This window comes from Rhinatrema bivittatum, chromosome 7 (genome assembly GCF_901001135.1).
Source record: "Rhinatrema bivittatum chromosome 7, aRhiBiv1.1, whole genome shotgun sequence".
Classification (NCBI taxonomy): domain Eukaryota; kingdom Metazoa; phylum Chordata; class Amphibia; order Gymnophiona; family Rhinatrematidae; genus Rhinatrema; species Rhinatrema bivittatum.
Window position 1 is genome coordinate 46165331 of NC_042621.1, and position 18180 is coordinate 46183510.

Sequence of the window (18180 nt, forward strand, 5' to 3'; positions counted from 1 at the left end):
GATGGCCGCCGCTCCCTCGGTGAGTGGGGGCGGGCTGGCCTCTGCCCCCGAGCCGCCGGAATTCTTCGCGGCTCGCACGGCTGCAAGAGGGGAGACCCGCGGGTTGAGCTCGGCCGCCAAGAGGGTCCCTCGCCCCCGGGAATACATCGGGAGCAGAGACCCTCTCGGAGAGCCGTGTCCCCGACTCCCCGCAGGCCGTGCAGGCAGAGGAGTGCGGCATGGTCAGCATGGGGGTCGCCTGCAAAAGCGCGCGAAAAAGGCGCTGAAGAAATGAAAAATCGCGCCAGGTGTGACTAGGCCACGCCCTCCGGAGTCCCGGGGCCGTAGAGTGGCAGGCCAGGGCTGGGAAAAGACTCCACCACGAGCCTATCACCAACAGGCCTGTGCGTCCTTGGTATTTTTTTTTTTTTCTCACAAGAAAACTAAAACCCTGCTCCAACAACAATACCAACAACTGAGATAAAAAAAGATTACCAATGTAGTAACCCCAACACTAACTAATATTTATTTATTTTTTATTTTTATATACCGATGTTCCTGTATAGAATACATATCGCACCGGTTTACAGAGAACTGAACTGTCGCCCAAGGAGGCGGATACATGGAACAAGGTTGAAACGAACTTAGGTTGATACGAACGTACAGTGAACAAATGGGATGCAATTAAAAACATGAATGCTAATATGATTGGAACAATTAAAACATATTTACAATGACATTTTTACAATGGTGTAAGTGGAAGAACGGCTGTGAAGCACCATTCATTGGATCTTAACCCTCCGGGAATGCCTGGCTGAATAGCCATGTTTTTAGTTTCTTTTTGAAAACCAGAGGGCAGGGTTCTTGGCGGAGGTCCTGTGGGAGCAAGTTCCAAAGGGGAGGACCCGCTGTGGAGAGGGCGCGTTTCCTTAGTGAGGTTTTGGCCGGCTGGGTGTGCAGCATGTCCTTGTACGCTCTTCTGATGGGTCTATTAGAAGTGTGTGGCTGCAGTTGGAAGGTTAGGTTGAGGGGGGAGATGTTGTGTAGAGCCTTGTGGATCTTCATGAGGGCTTTAAAGCGTATCCTGAATTTAATTGGCAGCCAGTGAAGGTTCTGAAGGATAGGGGTGATGTGTTCCCTTTTGTTGGTGTTTGTGAGGATCCTAGCAGTCGCGTTCTGGACCATCTGAAGTGGTTTGATTGTGTTAGCGGGTAGGCCCAGAAGGAGTGAGTTGCGGTAATCCAATTTCGGAAGGATGATAGATTGTAGTACCAAGCGGAAATCTCGAAGGTGAAGGAGTGGTTGTAATTTTTTTTAATACTTGCAATTTGAAAAAGCATTCCTTGGTGGTGTTGTTTACAAATTTGTTTAAGTTGAGTTGATTGTCGAGCAGTACACCAAGGTCTCTTACATGCGGAGTATGGTCAATTGATGTATTGGAGAGTTGGGAAGAAATTGGGGGGTTGAGAGGAATGCAGTTGTCCGGAGCTATTAGGAGGAATTCGGTCTTGCTGGTGTTAAGGACGAGGTTGAGGCTGTTGAGTAGGTTGGTGATTGCTAAGAGGCAGCTGTTCCAATGGGACCATGTTTTGTGGAGTGACTCTGAGATGGGGATGAGGATCTGTATGTCATCCGCATATAGGAAGTGCGTTAGCTTGAGGTTGGTGAGTAGATGGCAGAGTGGGAGGAGGTAAATATTGAATAGGGTGGGTGACAGGGAAGATCCTTGGGGTACCCCCATGTTAGATCTGATTGGGTGTGATTCTTTATTATTGATCCTTACCTTGTAAAACCTGTTTTCAAGGAAGGATTTGAACCAGTTGAAAGCAGATCCTGTGATGCCAGTGTCTGCTAGTTGCTGTAGAAGGGTCGTGTGGTTCACGGTATCGAACGCTGCGGATAGATCCAGAAGTGCGAGTAGGAATGGTTGACCTTTTTCCAGGTTTAGGAGGATGGTGTCCGAGAGAGGGGCTAGTAATGATTCAGTGTTCAGGGCCTTCCGGAATCCGAATTGAGTTGGAGTGAGGATGTCATTTTCTTCGAGGTATTCGGATAGTTGTCTGTTTACTATCTTCTCCATGAGTTTGGCGATCATAGGAAGGTTAGCTATGGGGTGGAAGTTGGCTGGATCTGAGGGTGGAAAGTTGGGTTTTTTTTAAGAGAGGTTTAAGCATCGCAGTCTTGAGTTGGTCTGGGACATGTCCTTAAGAACATAAGAAAATGCCATACTGGGTCAGACCAAGGGTCCATCAAGCCCAGCATCCTGTTTCCAACAGTGGCCAATCCAGGCCATAAGAACCTGGCAAGTACCCAAAAACTAAGTCTATTCCATGTAACCATTGCTAATGGCAGTGGCTATTCTCTAAGTGAACTTAATAGCAGGTAATGGACTTCTCCTCCAAGAACTTATCCAATCCTTTTTTAAACACAGCTATACTAACTGCACGAACCACATTCTCTGGCAACAAATTCCAGAGTTTAATTGTGCGTTGAGTAAAAAAGAACTTTCTCCGATTAGTTTTAAATGTGCCCCATGCTAACTTCATGGAGTGTCCCCTAGTCCTTCTACTATCCGAAAGAGTAAATAACCGATTCACATCTACCCGTTCTAGACCTCTCATGATTTTAAACACTTGAGACAGTGAGCAGTTTATGATGTCTGCAACTGGCTTGGCGATGATATTTGGAATGGAGAAAAGCAGGTTGGATGGTATGTGGTCTGAAGGGTGAGATGAGGGTTTCAGCTTCTTAAGGAGGTTTTCTATTTCTAAGGAAGATGTCAATTCGAAGGTATCTAAGGTATCTAAGGTTGAATTTTTTTGATAGAAGGTTGAGTGCGAGAGTTGAGAACCGCTGGGGAATGGAGAAGTAGGAGAAGGCCAGGGCCCCGTGAGGGTGGAAATTTTTTTATCAAAGTAGTTTGCCAGTTCATTGGCCTTGTTGGTAGCTTGGTCGTCTGGGATGAGGGGTGTAGCCGGTTTTGTGAGGGCTGATACGTAGGAAAATAAAGCTCTGGAGTCAAAGATAAAGTGATGGATCTTTTTTGAGAAGAATTCTTTTCTAGTTCTATTGATGACATTTCTGTAGGCGTTTAGGCAGGATTTGTAGGCAGAGAGGGTTGTTGTGGTGGGGTTTTTATGCCACCTGTGTTCTTTACATCTGAGCTCCTGTTTAAGCGACTTTAGTTCAGGAGTGAACCAGGGTTTCCTGTTGTCCTTATCTGGGTGAAGTGTTTTGTGGTCATGGGGCACACTCGGTCTGCTACTTTGTTAGTGATGTTAATCCAAGACGAGGTGGCAGTGTAGGCATCAGAGAGGTCGAGGTGAACTAATTCCTCGGAGAGATGCATGCTGAGGAGTTCTCCGGAGCAGGGTTTCCTGACAGTTACTGAAGTTAAATGGGTTGCCTGGGGAGGGTGTTTCTTGATCTCTAGGACAGTAGAGATGACTTGGTGGTCCGACCACGGGACTGGTGAGCATGTTGGGTTGGTATGGGGCAATATTCCCTCATTTATGAAAATATGGTCTAAAGTGTGTCCAGCTTTGTGAGTAGGATTGTTGACAATTTGTCTGAATCCCATATGGTTGAGTGTGGAGAGTATGGTTTCACAATTCGTCGAGCGTGGCTGAGCGTTAACATGCAGGTTAAAGTCTCCCATCAGGATGGCTGGTTTTTCGGCATTAAGGTGTTTTGCTGTGATTTCGATGATGGGGGAGGGGTCTGCTTCAAGAATTCCGGGTGGCGCGTAGATTAGTCCGATTTGGAGGTATTTTGATTTAAAGAGGGCAAATTCCAGGTTGGATGAGGTATTTGCAAGCTGTAGGGTTAGACCTAATCCTTTTTTGGCTGCTAGGAGCAGCCCTCCTCCCCTTTTTTTGAGCCTGGGAATAGAGAGGAGGTCGTAGGCCTGAGTGGGGAGCTGATTTATTAATACGGTGTCTGAGGTTTTCAACCAGGTTTCTGTGATAGCACAGATGTCTGGTTTGGTTTCTGAAAGGAAATCGTTGAGAATGTGCGTTTTCCTGGTGATGGATTACGCGTTGAATAGTGTCCGTGAGAATAGTGCAAGGCCAAGAATTTGTGTGACTGGAGATATCATGATGGGAATGAGCCTCTGTTGGCGATTAGGTGAGTGGGTATAAGACTTCGGAGGTCTCGTCAGGTGGTTGTAAATTATGGGAATGGTGAAGGAACGCATCCTGGCTAAAAAGTGAGCGTTGAGAATCAGGCAGGTTGAAGGAAAGAAGGAAAGGAGGCGCAGGCACCTGCTGGTAAGGGGCGAGGTCAATCTGCGCTGAACCTGCGAATCGGTTTCCACCAGACCTGGCCAGGAGTTAGATCCGGGGGAGAGTAGAGTGCTAGTTGAAGGATTAGACTGAGAAGCTGGAGGGTGAGTGCAGAATAGGGTAGAGCTAAGCAGGAAGGGGACTGAGACTATATTGGGCGGGGTTGAAGGCTAAGCAGAAATGCTTACTTGCTTGTTGAGTCGCGAAGGGGTTGCAGACGTCTGAGGCTGGTGCTACTAAGATCGGTAGTTAGGAATTGAGAGTAGCTGGAGACTGCTGCAAGGACGGATGGGATGCGGCTTCTCTCGGGGCTCACAAAGGGGCCTGCCCCTTTGTGCGCCCTAATCCTAATATCATAAACCTATCCCTAACTGAAGGATTAATGCCAGATACACTAAAAGGGGCAATCATTAAACCAATCATCAAAAAGAAAAACAGTGACCCACTAATCCTCATTAACTACCGCCCAGCCTCAAACCTCACATTATTAGCTAAATTAATAGAGAAAACAATACAGAAACAGCTAGCTGAACACCTAGACAATAATAATATACTGTACCCTTCATAACACAGCTTCCAAAAACACTACAGCACTGAGACATTACTTCTCTCACTAACAGACAACATACTAAGAGGTTTTGATAACAGTAAACATTACATCCTTATAATGCTCAACTTATCTGCAGCCTTTGATACAGTAAACCACAAAATACTACTAAAAAGACTTGAAGAAATTGGATTATGTGACAAAACAATAAACTGGTTCAGATCCTACCTAAACAACAGGTTCTTTCAAGTCCAGATAAAAAACACATTATCAGAAAAATTTAAACTTGAAACAGGAGTACCTCAGGGTTCAGTGCTGTCTGCTACCCTCTTTAACATATATATGCTACCCTTATGTCATCTCCTGGCAGGCCTAGGGATAATACATTACATTTACGCAGACGACATTCAATTAATTCTACCAATAGACGACACAATTGAAAAAACATTAAGTTTAGCTAACATGTACCTAGACATAATTAAACAACTACTAAACCAAATGGAACTGGTTATCAACATTGACAAAACTGAATTCCTTCACCTTGAGAGAAAACATACTGAAATCATTCAAACACCGATAACCCTAAGAAATAACCAAAAATTGAGCTAGCCGAAAAAAGTAAGGAATCTGGGAGTAATAATGGACCCAGAATCAACCTGAAGCAACACATATCTATAAAAGTAAGAGAAGGCTATGCAAAACTTATGGTCCTCAGAAGATTGAAACCATTACTCACACCTGCCCACTTCAGAACAGTATTGCAAACACTTATCTTTTCCAGCACTGACTACTGCAATGCACTCTTACTATGACTCCCAAGCACATCGATAAGACCACTCCAGATACTTCAAAATACTGCAGCCACAATACTGACGGGAAAAAAGAGGAGGGACCATATAACCGAAACTCTAGCAGACTTACATTGGTTACCCATCGAATACAGGATAAAATACAAGGCCTTATGCACCATACACAAACTAATATATGATAAAGAAGCAGACTGGCTAAACACAGCCTTACGAGTACACGTTTCACAAAAAAACCTTCGCTCAGCAAACAAAGCACTACTAACAACCCCTTCAGTAAAGACAGCAAAATTAACCCAAGTGAGAGAAAGGGCTTTATCATTGGCTTGTCCCATACTATGGAACACAATGCCCCCTGAACTCAGATTACAGAATAATCTCAAAACTTTTAAGAAAAATTTAAAAACATGGCTCTTTAAAAAAGCCTTCACTAAAGAGTGTGGAGGGTAGAGAGAATGAAAGTACAGGGTAATGAAGATGAGAATGAATTTACTCAATCCTACATTTAAGAAGTAATATCTCAAAGAGATAGTAACTCAATAATATACCTGGACTTGACCAACATTACTCAAATAATGATTTTATTTATGAAATTGTAACCAAACTTTATTGGCACCTGTTAGAATGTACGATATCCTACATTTACTTGCCTTAGTCTATGTGCCTATTTGTAAACCGTTGCGATGGTATATAACTTAGCGACGGTATAGAAAAGTTTTAAAATAAATAAATAAATAAATAAATAATCAACTCCTTTGAACATACAACCAGTCTCACTGAAAATGCAATCACGAGCCCCCTTCAGAGGTATGGACTTCTCTGGAAACATAGAAAGGTGGGAGAATGACTGGCCCTCCAGTGAATACTCCCCCTGGCCACCTAGGAAATAAATAAACCTCCGGGAATCAGGCGTTAGGGCACTGCCCTGCCAAGCCTGCCATGAAGCCTGCCCCTGCACAGCCCGCGTTAAAAAAAACCTGTAACTAATCCTGTAAAAAACAAAATTAATTTTAATTAATTTTAATTAGACCAGTCTATATATTTTTCTTTTTTTTTTAAATAAGTGTAGTTGGTCTAGCCAAAGGAACTGTACTGCCAAACCTGTACAATCAATCTTAAATCTGAAAAGGATCAGGACCGCAGGTTATGCCTCTCAATCTGCTGGAGTCAGAGAATATACTGGGGGATCGCAGGTGGCACACCAGTATATCTAGGGGGTGCTTTTCAGCTTTTCTCTGACTCCATCTGCTGGAAGGGAGGCATAACCCAGCAGTCTGGACTGATCCTGGTACGTACAGGGAACAGTCTTTCATACACACACACACACACACACACACACACACACACACACACACACACCAGTTACCTCCCTGACCAGTCTCTGTCTCACACATATACCAGTCACCTCTCTGACCAGTCTCTCACTCTCATACATTAGTCACTTCCCTGACCAGTCTTTCACTCTTACAGTCACCCCCTGACCAGTGTTTCCTACAGTCGCCTCCTGACCAGTCTCTATCTCTCACACACACACACATACTCACCACCCTGACCGGTCTCTCTCACATGCACACCAGTCACCTCCCAGACCAGTCTCTCTCTCTCAATCACATACATGTGTTCTCTCTCTTACACACAAGCTCTCACACACTCAATCTTTCTCTCAGTCACACACATTCTTTCACTCTCTCACTTACACACATGCTGGTTTGCTTTCAATTTTCACTCCCCCCACCAGAGCACAAATGGAGTGCAGCTCAGCAGCCTTCTCCTCCAGTCCCCCGGTCCAAGAAAAAGAATCCCATTGTCTGCGGGGACTAAAGTTGTTATCTCCCATTGTTGATTGTCAGCTGATGTCTGTTTTTCTCCAGGCCCGCGCTGCTCCTTGGGCCAACACTGCCACTATTTTTGAATACAGCATGATCTTTTCTTCTTCCCACACTCCCAACTACACATCACTTCTTCTTCCAGGCCGTGGGGGCGGGAAGAGGAAAAGGCCATGATGCAGTTGCCAGCTGCTTCTGACACTGGTACTGTTCCCATCTGGGCTTGAGCATGCTGACAGCCCAGGCGGCAATGGCAGCAATAGAAAGATGTCTGCCTTTCTCGCTCTGGTGAAAGGAGAGCGAGAGAAGAACAGCCAGGCCAGCGGGAGTGCACGACACACCTTCCAGTGCTTGGGGACACAATGGTTGAGAATCACTGCCTTAATAAACCTAGAAAGCCGAAACCTTCCTGAAATCTCTAATACATTACTTGGTGACCATAGTCAGGGTTACACCGTAATTGTTTATTCATGGCTTACATGATACAACAAGCCTAATGTCATATGGGGTTCATGGGTCTCTTTTGTCTCTAGGGGAGAGGGGATTGAGGGAGCAAGACTACTGTAGACCTGGGGGGAGATGGAGGAGGGGAAGGGTGGGCGGCACATGTGGGCAGAGAGAGGGGACTGAGGGAGCGAGACTGAATCTCTTGCTATAAATGTCACTGCACACCACTGGAGAGCCCTAAGACTTGTAGATACTGTACCAAGGGCCCAGAAACAGGCACTCTGCTTCCATACCTCATGAACCAAGGAGCCAAGTGTGAACTGTAGTCTCTGGCACACTTCTCCAAGGTTTGCCAGACTGCTGGCCCTCAGGGTGCTGTCGTGGTCTCTTGTTCCCCTCAGGAAAGCATGAATCAGGGGGTCCCGATAACAGAAGACCATGTCTCCTTCAGGAGAGGAAGAAATCAAACAGCATTAAAAATACACCATATAGAGAACAGTAAAATTCTGGGGAGCTGAAGCATTCCTGAGAGCTTTCTAGCTGCTCTCTCTAAAGCCCCACTTTCATTCTGCACAGTTGTACGTCTTGCTTCTGGTCAATTAATATGCACCAGAAAGTAAAAGTGGAACGTGAGATTAGCCTGCCTGCTTCACACACCTGGACGTAAAATGCAATAGCTGGCGGATTACCAGTAGCAGGGGAGGCGGCCGCTCTGCCCCAGACTCCCAGGAGTTGACTCATGGCCCCTCAGGCTGTGCTCCTTTTCCCACTGCACACTATGCTAGCATGCGTTCACTTACATGGCATGGGAAAGGCGGCAGTCTGAAGGACAGTTCCAGCCTGGCCTGCATTAACTATACAAGGCACAGCTAGAGGACAACCCAGAAATGGCAAGTTTCCAAATTTCCTGAAGCAGTCAATGTCAGTTCTTCAGATGTCACCCCGTGGACAGTATCCCCGTAGAGAATTCTATAGTGCTTAGCCTGTTCTAAAGCACCTGGGACAGGGCACTATAGAAAGAGTAACACTCACAAAAAACTGAACAAAGCAATCATCAGTCATGACACAACATAGCAAGTGATGTTTTATTAACGAAGACAAGAGGAACTGGGCAGATTGGCACAGTGCAACCACTGTGTCCTTATCATATGGGCATGGGTAATTGGGCAGACTGGGACAGGTTCTTGCAGTGTGGGCAGGGGTAATTGGGCAGGCTGGATTGACCAACTGGTCTTTATGGGGGTGGAAGGAGAGCAAGTTTAAACTACTCGCATAGTACAAAGTCCACATGCAATTTTTGCCCATGGTCTTTGCACCAATCTGCAAAGAAAAACTCCATGTGTGCTTTCACTTTCAGAACTGCCCAAGGGAAATGTAAGCCGCAGAGATTTGTACCTGCTCTCTCTCACCAACATTTGGGCCGATACAGTAAGCCATGCGGGAGATGGGGCGAGTGCCCGCTCTCCCAGTGCACGCACAGGCCACTCTCCTGTGCGCGCGATTCAGTAAGTTAATTTAAATTAGGGCCCGCGGTAAAAAGAGGCGCTAGGGACACTAGTGTGTCCCTAGCTCCTGTTTTTTGACGGAAGCGGTGGCTGTCAGCGAGTTTGACAGCTGACGCTTAATTTTGCCGGCGTCGGTTCTCAAACCCACTGACAGCCACGGGTTCGGAAACCGGACACCGGCAAAATTGAGCGTCCGGTTTTCAACCTGCGAGCCGCGGACCCATTTAAAAATTTTTTTTTTTTAATTTTTAACTTTTTTTTTTAACTTTTGGGGCCTCTGACTTAATATCGCCATGATAGTAAGTCGGAGGGTGCAGAGAAAAGCAGTTTTTACTGCTTTTCTGTGCACTTCCCCGGCGGTGGCAGAAATTAACGCCTACCTTTGGGTAGGCGCTAATTTCTTAAAGTAAAATGTGCGGCTTGGCTGCACATTTTACTTACTGAATCGCGCGGGAATGACTAATAGGGCCATCAATATGCATTAACATGTTGCGGGTGCTATTAGTCTCGGGAGGGTTGGACACGTGTTTTCAACGCGCTATTACACCTTACTGAATAAGGGGTAAAGCTAGCGCGTTGAAAACGCGCATTCAAATGCCAGTTAACAGCGCGCTCCACCGCATGAGCAGAGAACACAAGAATCCTGCAGAGTCCATGGCTCATTCACACAGACCATGGGTACACGAGACCATGCAAAACAGAGGAGAAATACTTCTTAAATTTATTATGCTTTCGAAGTTTTACTAAGTTCAGCCTATGTGCTGACACAAGAGAAACATGTTCTGCTTATGGGTAACAGGATGGAGAGTTGCCCCTTCTCTTTATAAATTCACTGCATTCTCTAACAACTTACCCAAAGCCCTAGTTACTCGCATCAACACTTCGCCCATCTTCATTCTGCTCTCCGGGGCTCTCTGAATGTTCCCGTACTGTGCCAGCAAGATGGGCAGGATCTGCTCAGGATACACATCTGACAGAAGGGCGACTCCTGGCAAGCAAGCCACAAATAAAAAGAATGTCTAATACAAAGCAGATGAAAGAAAAACCAGGCACAGATAATTCACTGTATCCTATGGCACACCGTAGGCTAAGACCCAAACACAGAGTCTGAACCCTGAGCCGTGGATGGTCCTTTTGTGGCCTTTTGACTAAGATCCCAGGGCAGGAGTCAGAGCCCTGAGATGAAGACAGTCCCTTTGTGAAGTTTTGGCTGAGACTGAGAAACTATTTAATCTTTGGGGGGGGGGGGGGGGAGAATTAACATTCTGCCATCTGACCTCACTGGGGAAAACATGAAACAATACATCAAATCAGAAGGCTTAAACTGCCTGTAAAAAAGCTGAAAATCCCCTTCTCCCTGGCTAGAAAGACAAAAAGGTTGGCCAGTTGATAAATGCATGGATTGACACACAGGCACAGAAATGGCATACACAGCTGACAATGGTACCTGGGCAAAAGCATTTTTTGCCTGCAATAATAAAGGTAATGGTAATGACTCTATAGCTATTTTGTTGCCAAAGCAGGCAAGCACTAGCCAGAGACACCTCCAGTGTAGGCTGTGCCCCTATGAATGTCCAATCTCCTTTGGGACAGTACTGGAAGCTGCTCTCTTTCATCAGATCCACTGACATTGCTCACAGGCCGATACAGTATAGTGCGCTCCGGCGGAGCGCACTGTTAACCCGCGACTGGACGCGCATTTTCGACGCCCTAGTGTTACCCATGTGTGTTGGGTAAGAGTATAGTGATAGGAGTATACTACCGTCCACCTGGACAAAATGGTCAGACAGATGAAATGCTAAGAGAAATCAGGGAAGCAAACCAATTTGGCAGTGCAATAATGATGGGAGATTTCAATTTCAATTACTCACCTCCAGAATGACCCGTCTATTGTTATAAAACCCGCCGATAAAGGGGGCGGGATTGTTATCCAGGACAGAGACCAATACGTTGCTGAAGTACACCGCCAACTTAATGATTCATCCTTTTATCTCCCCTTACCAGGGGATCCAACCCCGGCGCTCCAACAGCAGATTAAGATGGTGGTTCAGCAGGCAGAAGAGGTTAGAATAGTGACACCTCGGGAGGCGAAATTTTTGTTACCAGAATTTCCAATAACACCTGTGTTTTATACTTTGCCGAAAGTTCATAAGTCTTTACAAAATCCCCCAGGACGTCCTATCGTGGCGGGGATTGGATCACTTCTGGAACCCCTTTCCCAATTTGTTGATTTATTTTTAAAACCATTTGTTCCCCGTATACGTTCATACATTCGTGATTCAGCCCATCTCATTACAATTTTGGATTCTTCGCCAGTTCCACGGGAGTCTTTCTTTTTTGTTATTCTGGATATAGTCTTACTTTACACAAATATCCCTCAGTTGGAGGCTTTGAAAATTGTTGAGGATGTTTTGAATTCTCGTCCCGCCCCCCAAAGGGTTCCTACGTCTTTTTTAGTCACGTTAGCCAGTTTGGCCCTCACAAAGAATTTCTTTCGTTTTCATGATACGTTTTACCATCAGATTAAGGGTACGGCTATGGGGGCCACTATGGCCCCCAGTCTGGCCTGTTTATTTGTTGCCAGATTTGAAGAATCCTTTGTTTATCCGTCTGCATGGTTTCACTCTGTCTCTGTATGGTTGAGGTTTATCGACGATATATTTATTATCTGGCAAGGGACGGACATACAGTTCTTTATGTTTTTGGACTGGCTAAATTCATGTGATCCTAATCTTCAGTTCAATTACTGTATACACCAGTCACGGATAGCGTTCCTGGATATTTTGATTTCGGTAGATGATGGCCATTTTGTGACCACCATTTACCGGAAAGACACTGATAGAAACACCTTGCTGTCCTTTCATAGCTGTCACCCCCGAGCCCTAAGGAAAAACATTCCAACAGGCCAATTTTTAAGGCTTCGCAGACTTTGTTCCACCCGGGGTGAATTCTTGGAACAGGCAAGCATAATGACAACGAGATTTTTATCCAGAGGCTATCCACGTAAGGTGGTTAAAAATGCTTTGAAGCGTGCACTTTTTATTAATCGTGACTTGCTTTTTCTTCCGCACTCCCGCACATCTGACACGTTTAACAACTGTATTTTACCCTTTTCGGTATTAAGCCGTCAAGTTACTAATATTATCCGCAGGCACTAGCAGTCCCTCTCTTTACATCGCCTGTTTCAGGGACCCCTTCGGTTTACTTATTGTAGAGGGAGAAACTTACGGGACAGATTTATTCATGCAGATTTGATTACATCTTCTAGGGGACCCGTCCCCACTCTCGGACATCAACCTTGCGGCCACTGCTCCATGTGTTGCCACACGGCACCCCTGTCATTGTTTATACACCCGGGAACCCATAAAACTTTTCCTTTGAGATCATTCTCTGATTGTACTACTCAAGGCGTTATATATGTTATCACGTGTCCATGCCCTTTACTGTATGTTGGAAAAACCTCTCGAATGGTGAAGACCCGTATGATAGAGCATTGCTCTAACATACAGCACGCCGGGGAAAATGAACCCTTAGTTGAACATTGGGCTCAGCACTCACATACCATTTCAGATCTTTTCTTCTGTGTGATTGAAGTAGTTCCCTGCTCCCCTCGGGGCGGCAATTATGCTGACCAGCTGGGGCGAAAAGAACAAAGATGGATTTTTCTATTAGATACAGTTACCCCCAAAGGGCTTAATCGTGAATTAGAGTGGTTTTTATTCACCTGAAGTTGAGTGTTATCTGTGTGTGTGACTGCTAGGTGCGCTTCAGGGACGGGGACCAACATAGAAACATAGAAATGACGGCAGAAGAAGACCAAATGGCCCATCCAGTCTGCTCAGCAAGCTTCACACATTTTTTTTCCTCATACTTATCTGTTTCTCTTAGCTCTTTGGTTCTATTTCCCTTCCACTGATGTAGAGAGCAGTGATGGAGCTGCATCCAAGTGAAATATCACGCTTGATTAGTTAGGGGTAGTAACCGCCGCAATAAGCAAGCTACACCCATGCTTATTTGTTTTACCCAGACTATGTTATACAGCCCTTATTGGTTGTTTTTCTTCTCCCCTGCCGTTGAAGCAGAGAGCTATGCTGGATATGCGTGAAGTATCAGTTTTTCTTCTCCCCTGCCGTTGAAGCAGAGAGCTGTGCTGGATATGCGTGAAGTATCAGTTTTTCTTCTCCCCTGCCGTTGAAGCAGAGAGCTGTGCTGGATATGCGTGAAGTATCAGTTTTTCTTCTCCCCTGCCGTTGAAGCAGAGAGCTGTGCTGGATATGCGTGAAGTATCAGTTTTTCTTCTCCCCTGCCGTTGAAGCAGAGAGCTGTGCTGGATATGCGTGAAGTATCAGTTTTTCTTCTCCCCTGCCGTTGAAGCAGAGAGCTGTGCTGGATATGCGTGAAGTAACAGTTTTTCTTCTCCCCTGCCGTTGAAGCAGAGAGCTGTGCTGGATATGCATTGAAAGTGAAGTATCAGGCTTATTTGGTTTGGGGTAGTAACCGCCATAACAAGCCAGCTACTCCCCGCTTTGTGAGTGCAAATCCTTTTTTCCACAGGAATGTCCTACCAGATATTTTCCACATTTCCTCTTGCTGTTGAAGCTTAGAGCGATGTTGGAGTCACAGCAACCATGTGTATGTTTATTGAATAAGGGTATTATCTCCAGGCAGTAGCCGTCATTCTGGCGAGCCACCCACTCTTCATTGACGGCCTCTTGACTTTATGGATCCACAGTGTTTATCCCATGCCCCTTTGAAGTCCTTCACAGTTTTGGTCTTCACCACTTCCTCCGGAAGGGCATTCCAGGCATCTACCACCCTCTCCGTGAAGAAATACTTCCTGACATTGGTTCTGAATCTTCCTCCCTGGAGGTTCAAATCGTGCTCCCTGGTTCTGCTGATTTTTTTCCTACGGAAAAGGTTTGTCGTTGATTGGCCCCCTGGAACATGATTGGCCCCCTGGAACCACATGACCTGTTCACCTATATCTGGCGCCTTTTTCTGCCGGGTTTAAATACCTGTCTGTATTTAGGGTGAACGCGCTCCCTGCCAAATGTTAAATTACTCTGCATTCAGGTAGGCTGAACACATGTACTTTTGATATGCTATAAGTTTGTTCGGTACTAAGTCCATTATTTTTGTCCTGATTTGTATATATGTTTTTTTACAGTTTGTCCTTTGAAATGCTTGTGCTCCCTCCAGATGCAGCCCGAGGCGAAACACGGGACCGTGTCAGGGGACGCCTATAAGATGCTCGTATTTTAAGTCAGTGGAGTTGCCACATTTAAATAATAAACAACCTTTGCTTCTCAAAAACTGGATTGAAATTGATTGGGATTGAATATCTATATCTGCACTCTTCTTCTGGATGCTATTGGTTTAAGTGCAGCAGTGCTCTGTTGTGTTTTGGTTTTAGATTTCAATTACCCCAATATTGACTGGGTAAATGTAACATCAGGACTTGCTAGAGACATAAAGTTCCTGGATGTAATAAATGATTGCTTCATGGAACAATTGGTTCAGGAACCAACAAGAGAGGGAGCTATTTTAGATTTAATTCTTAGTGGAACACAAGATTTGGTGAGATTTAGTGAGATTTGGTGGTGGGGCCACTTGGCAACAGTGATCATAACATGATCAAATTTAAACTAATAACTGGAAGGGGGACAATAAGTAAATCTGCAGCTCTAACACTAAATTTTAAAAAGGGAAACTTTGATAAAATGAGGAAAATAGTTAGAAAAAAACTGAAAGGTGCAGCTGCAAAGGTTAAAAGTGTTCAACAGGCATGGACATTGTTTAAAAATACAATCCTAGAGGCGCAGTCCATATGTATTCCGCGCATTAAGAAAGGTGGAAGGAAGGAAAAACGATTACTGTCATGGTTAAAAGATGAGGTGAAAGAGGCTATTTTAGCCAAAAAAAACATCCTTCAAAAACTGGAAGAAGGATCCATCTGAAGAAAATAGGATAAAACATAAGCATTGTCAAGCTAAGTGTAAAACATTGATAAGACAGGCGAAGAGAGAATTTGAAATGAAATTGGCCATAGAAGCAAAAACTCATAATAAAAACTTTTTAAAATATATCCAAAGCAAGAAACCTGTGAGGGAGTCGGTTGGACCATTAGATGACAGAGGGGTTAAAGGGGCTCTTAGGGAAGATAAGGCCATTGCAGAAAGACTAAATGAATTCTTTGCTTCCGTGTTTACTAATGAGGATGTTGGGGAGATACCGGTTCCGGAGATGGTTTTCAGGGGTGATGAGTCAGACGAACTGAACAAAATCACTGTGAACCTGGAAGATGTAGTAGGCCAGATTGACAAACTAAAGAGTAGCAAATCACCTGGACCGGATGGTATGCATCCTAGGGTTCTGAAGGAACTCAAAAATGAAATTTCTGATCTATTAGTTAAAACTTGTAACCTATCATTAAAATCATCCATTGTACCTGAAGACTGGAGGGTGGCCAATGTAACCCCAATATTTAAAAAAGGCTCCAGGGGCGATCCAGGTAACTATAGACCAGTGAGCCTGACTTCAGTGCCGGGAAAAATAGTGGAAACTATTCTCAAGAACAAAATTGTAAAGCATATAGAAAGACATGATTTAATGGAACATAGTCAACATGGATTTACCCAAGGGAAGTCTTGCCTAACAAATCTGCTTCATTTTTTGAAGGGGTTAATAAACGTGTGGATAAAGGTGAACTGGTAGATGTAGTGTATTTGGATTTTCAGAAGGCGTTTGACAAAGTCCCTCATGAGAGGCTTCTACGAAAACTAAAAAGTCATGGGATAGGAGGCGATGTCCTTTCGTGGATTACAAGCTGGTTAAAAGACAGGAAACAGAGAGTAGGATTAAATGGTCAATTTTCTCAGTGGAAAAGGGTAAACAGTGGAGTGCCTCAGGGATCTGTACTTGGACCGGTGCTTTTCAATATATATATAAATGATCTGGAAAGGAATACGACGAGTGAGATTATCAAATTTGCAGATGATACAAAATTATTCAGAGTAGTTAAATCACAAGCAGACTGTGATACATTGCAGGAGGACCTTGCAAGACTTGAAGATTGGGCATCCAAATGGCAGATGAAATTTAATGTGGACAAGTGCAAGGTGTTGCATATAGGGAAAAATAACCGTTGCTGTAGTTACACGATGTTAGGTTCCATATTAGGAGCTACCACCCAGGAAAAAGATCTAGGCATCATAGTGGAAAATACTTTAACATTGTCAGCTCAGTGTGCTGCAGCAGTCAAAAAAGCAAATAGAATGTTAGGAATTATTAGGAAGGGAAAGGTTAATAGAACAGAAAATGTCATAATGCCTCTATATCGCTCCATGGTGAGACCACACCTTGAATACTGTGTACAATTCTGGTCGCCGCATCTCAAAAAAGATATAGTTGCGATGGAGAAGGTACAGAGAAGGGCAACCAAAATGATAAAGGGGATGGAACAGCTTCCCTATGAGGAAAGGCTGAAGAGATTAGGGCTGTTCAGCTTGGAGAAGAGACGGCTGAGGGGGGATATGATAAAGGTCTTTAAGATCATGAGAGGTCTTGAACGAGTAGATGTGACTCGGTTATTTTCACTTTCAAATAATAGAAGGACTAAGGGGCATTCCATGAAGTTAGCAAGTAGCACATTTAAGACTAATCGGAGAAAATTCTTTTTCACTAAACGCACAATAAAGCTCTGGAATTTGTTGCCAGAGGAAGTGGTTAGTGCAGTTAGTGTAGCTGGGTTCAAAAAAGGTTTGGATAAGTTCTTGGAGGAGAAGTCCATTAATGGCTATTAATCAATTTTACTTAGGGAATAGCCACTGCTATTAATTGCATCAGTAGCATGGGATCTTCTTAGTGTTTGGGTAATTGCCAGGTTCTTGTGCCCTAGTTTTGGCCTCTGTTGGAAACACGATGCTGGGCTTGATGGACCGGGAAAGTGCACAGAAAAGCAGTAAAGACTGCTTTTCTGGGCACCCTCCGACTTAATATCATGGCGATATTAAGTCGGAGGTCCTGAAAGTTACAAAAAGTTAAAAAAAAACAAAAACTTGAAGTCGGCCCGCGGCTCAAAAACCGGACGCTCAATTTTGCTGGCGTCCGGTTTCCGAACCCGTGGCTGTCAGCGAGTTTGAGAACGACGCCGGCAAAATTGAGCGTCGGCTGTCAAACCCACTGACAGCCGCCGCTCCTGTGCAAAAAGAGGCGCTAGGGACGCGCGAGAGTCCCTAGCGCCTCTTTTTATCTCTTTTTACCGCCGGGCCTAATCTGAATACTGAATTGCGCGCACAGGAGAGTGGCCTGTGTGCGCGCCGGGAGAGCGGACTTTACTGAATCGGCCCGTGAGTGAGGCTGGCTTGGTCCTTTTATCCTCTCAGATGAAACCTGCAGGCACTCTTCCTACCTTGCTTCAATTCCAGTTTTAAGTTGATCTTTTGGAATATATTTATTTAAAAGTCAGCTATATTCTTATATTATATTGTTATCTTGTTTCAATGTAAACTGCCCAATGAGGCGTCAGTTTGAGTTCCTTGTAAACCGGTGTGATATGTATATTATACAGGAACATCGGTATATAAAAACTAAAAATAAATAAATAAAATAAATTCTGAACTCAAGCTATAAATCACTCATATACAGACTCTCTACTAAAGCAGGCTAAACTATTTCTGAAAAACAATTGGGTTGTTATTCAAGCAGAAGCAGGAAGAGACAGCAGGAGACATGTACCAGTAAGTGCTCTGTCTAAATTTACAATATTCCAAAAGTACACATAAC

At 44.5% G+C, this 18180-nt stretch overlaps 1 protein-coding gene across 1 annotated transcript in view; it reads right to left on the reverse strand.

Annotated features, from left to right (window-relative positions):
• Positions 1-18180, reverse strand: part of TANGO6 (transport and golgi organization 6 homolog) — a 308257-nt gene that overhangs the window by 66584 nt on the left and 223493 nt on the right. Inside the window, 2 exon segments of the mRNA XM_029610664.1 lie at positions 8185-8336; positions 10250-10384. Coding sequence (XP_029466524.1) covers positions 8185-8336; positions 10250-10384 — 287 coding nt within the window.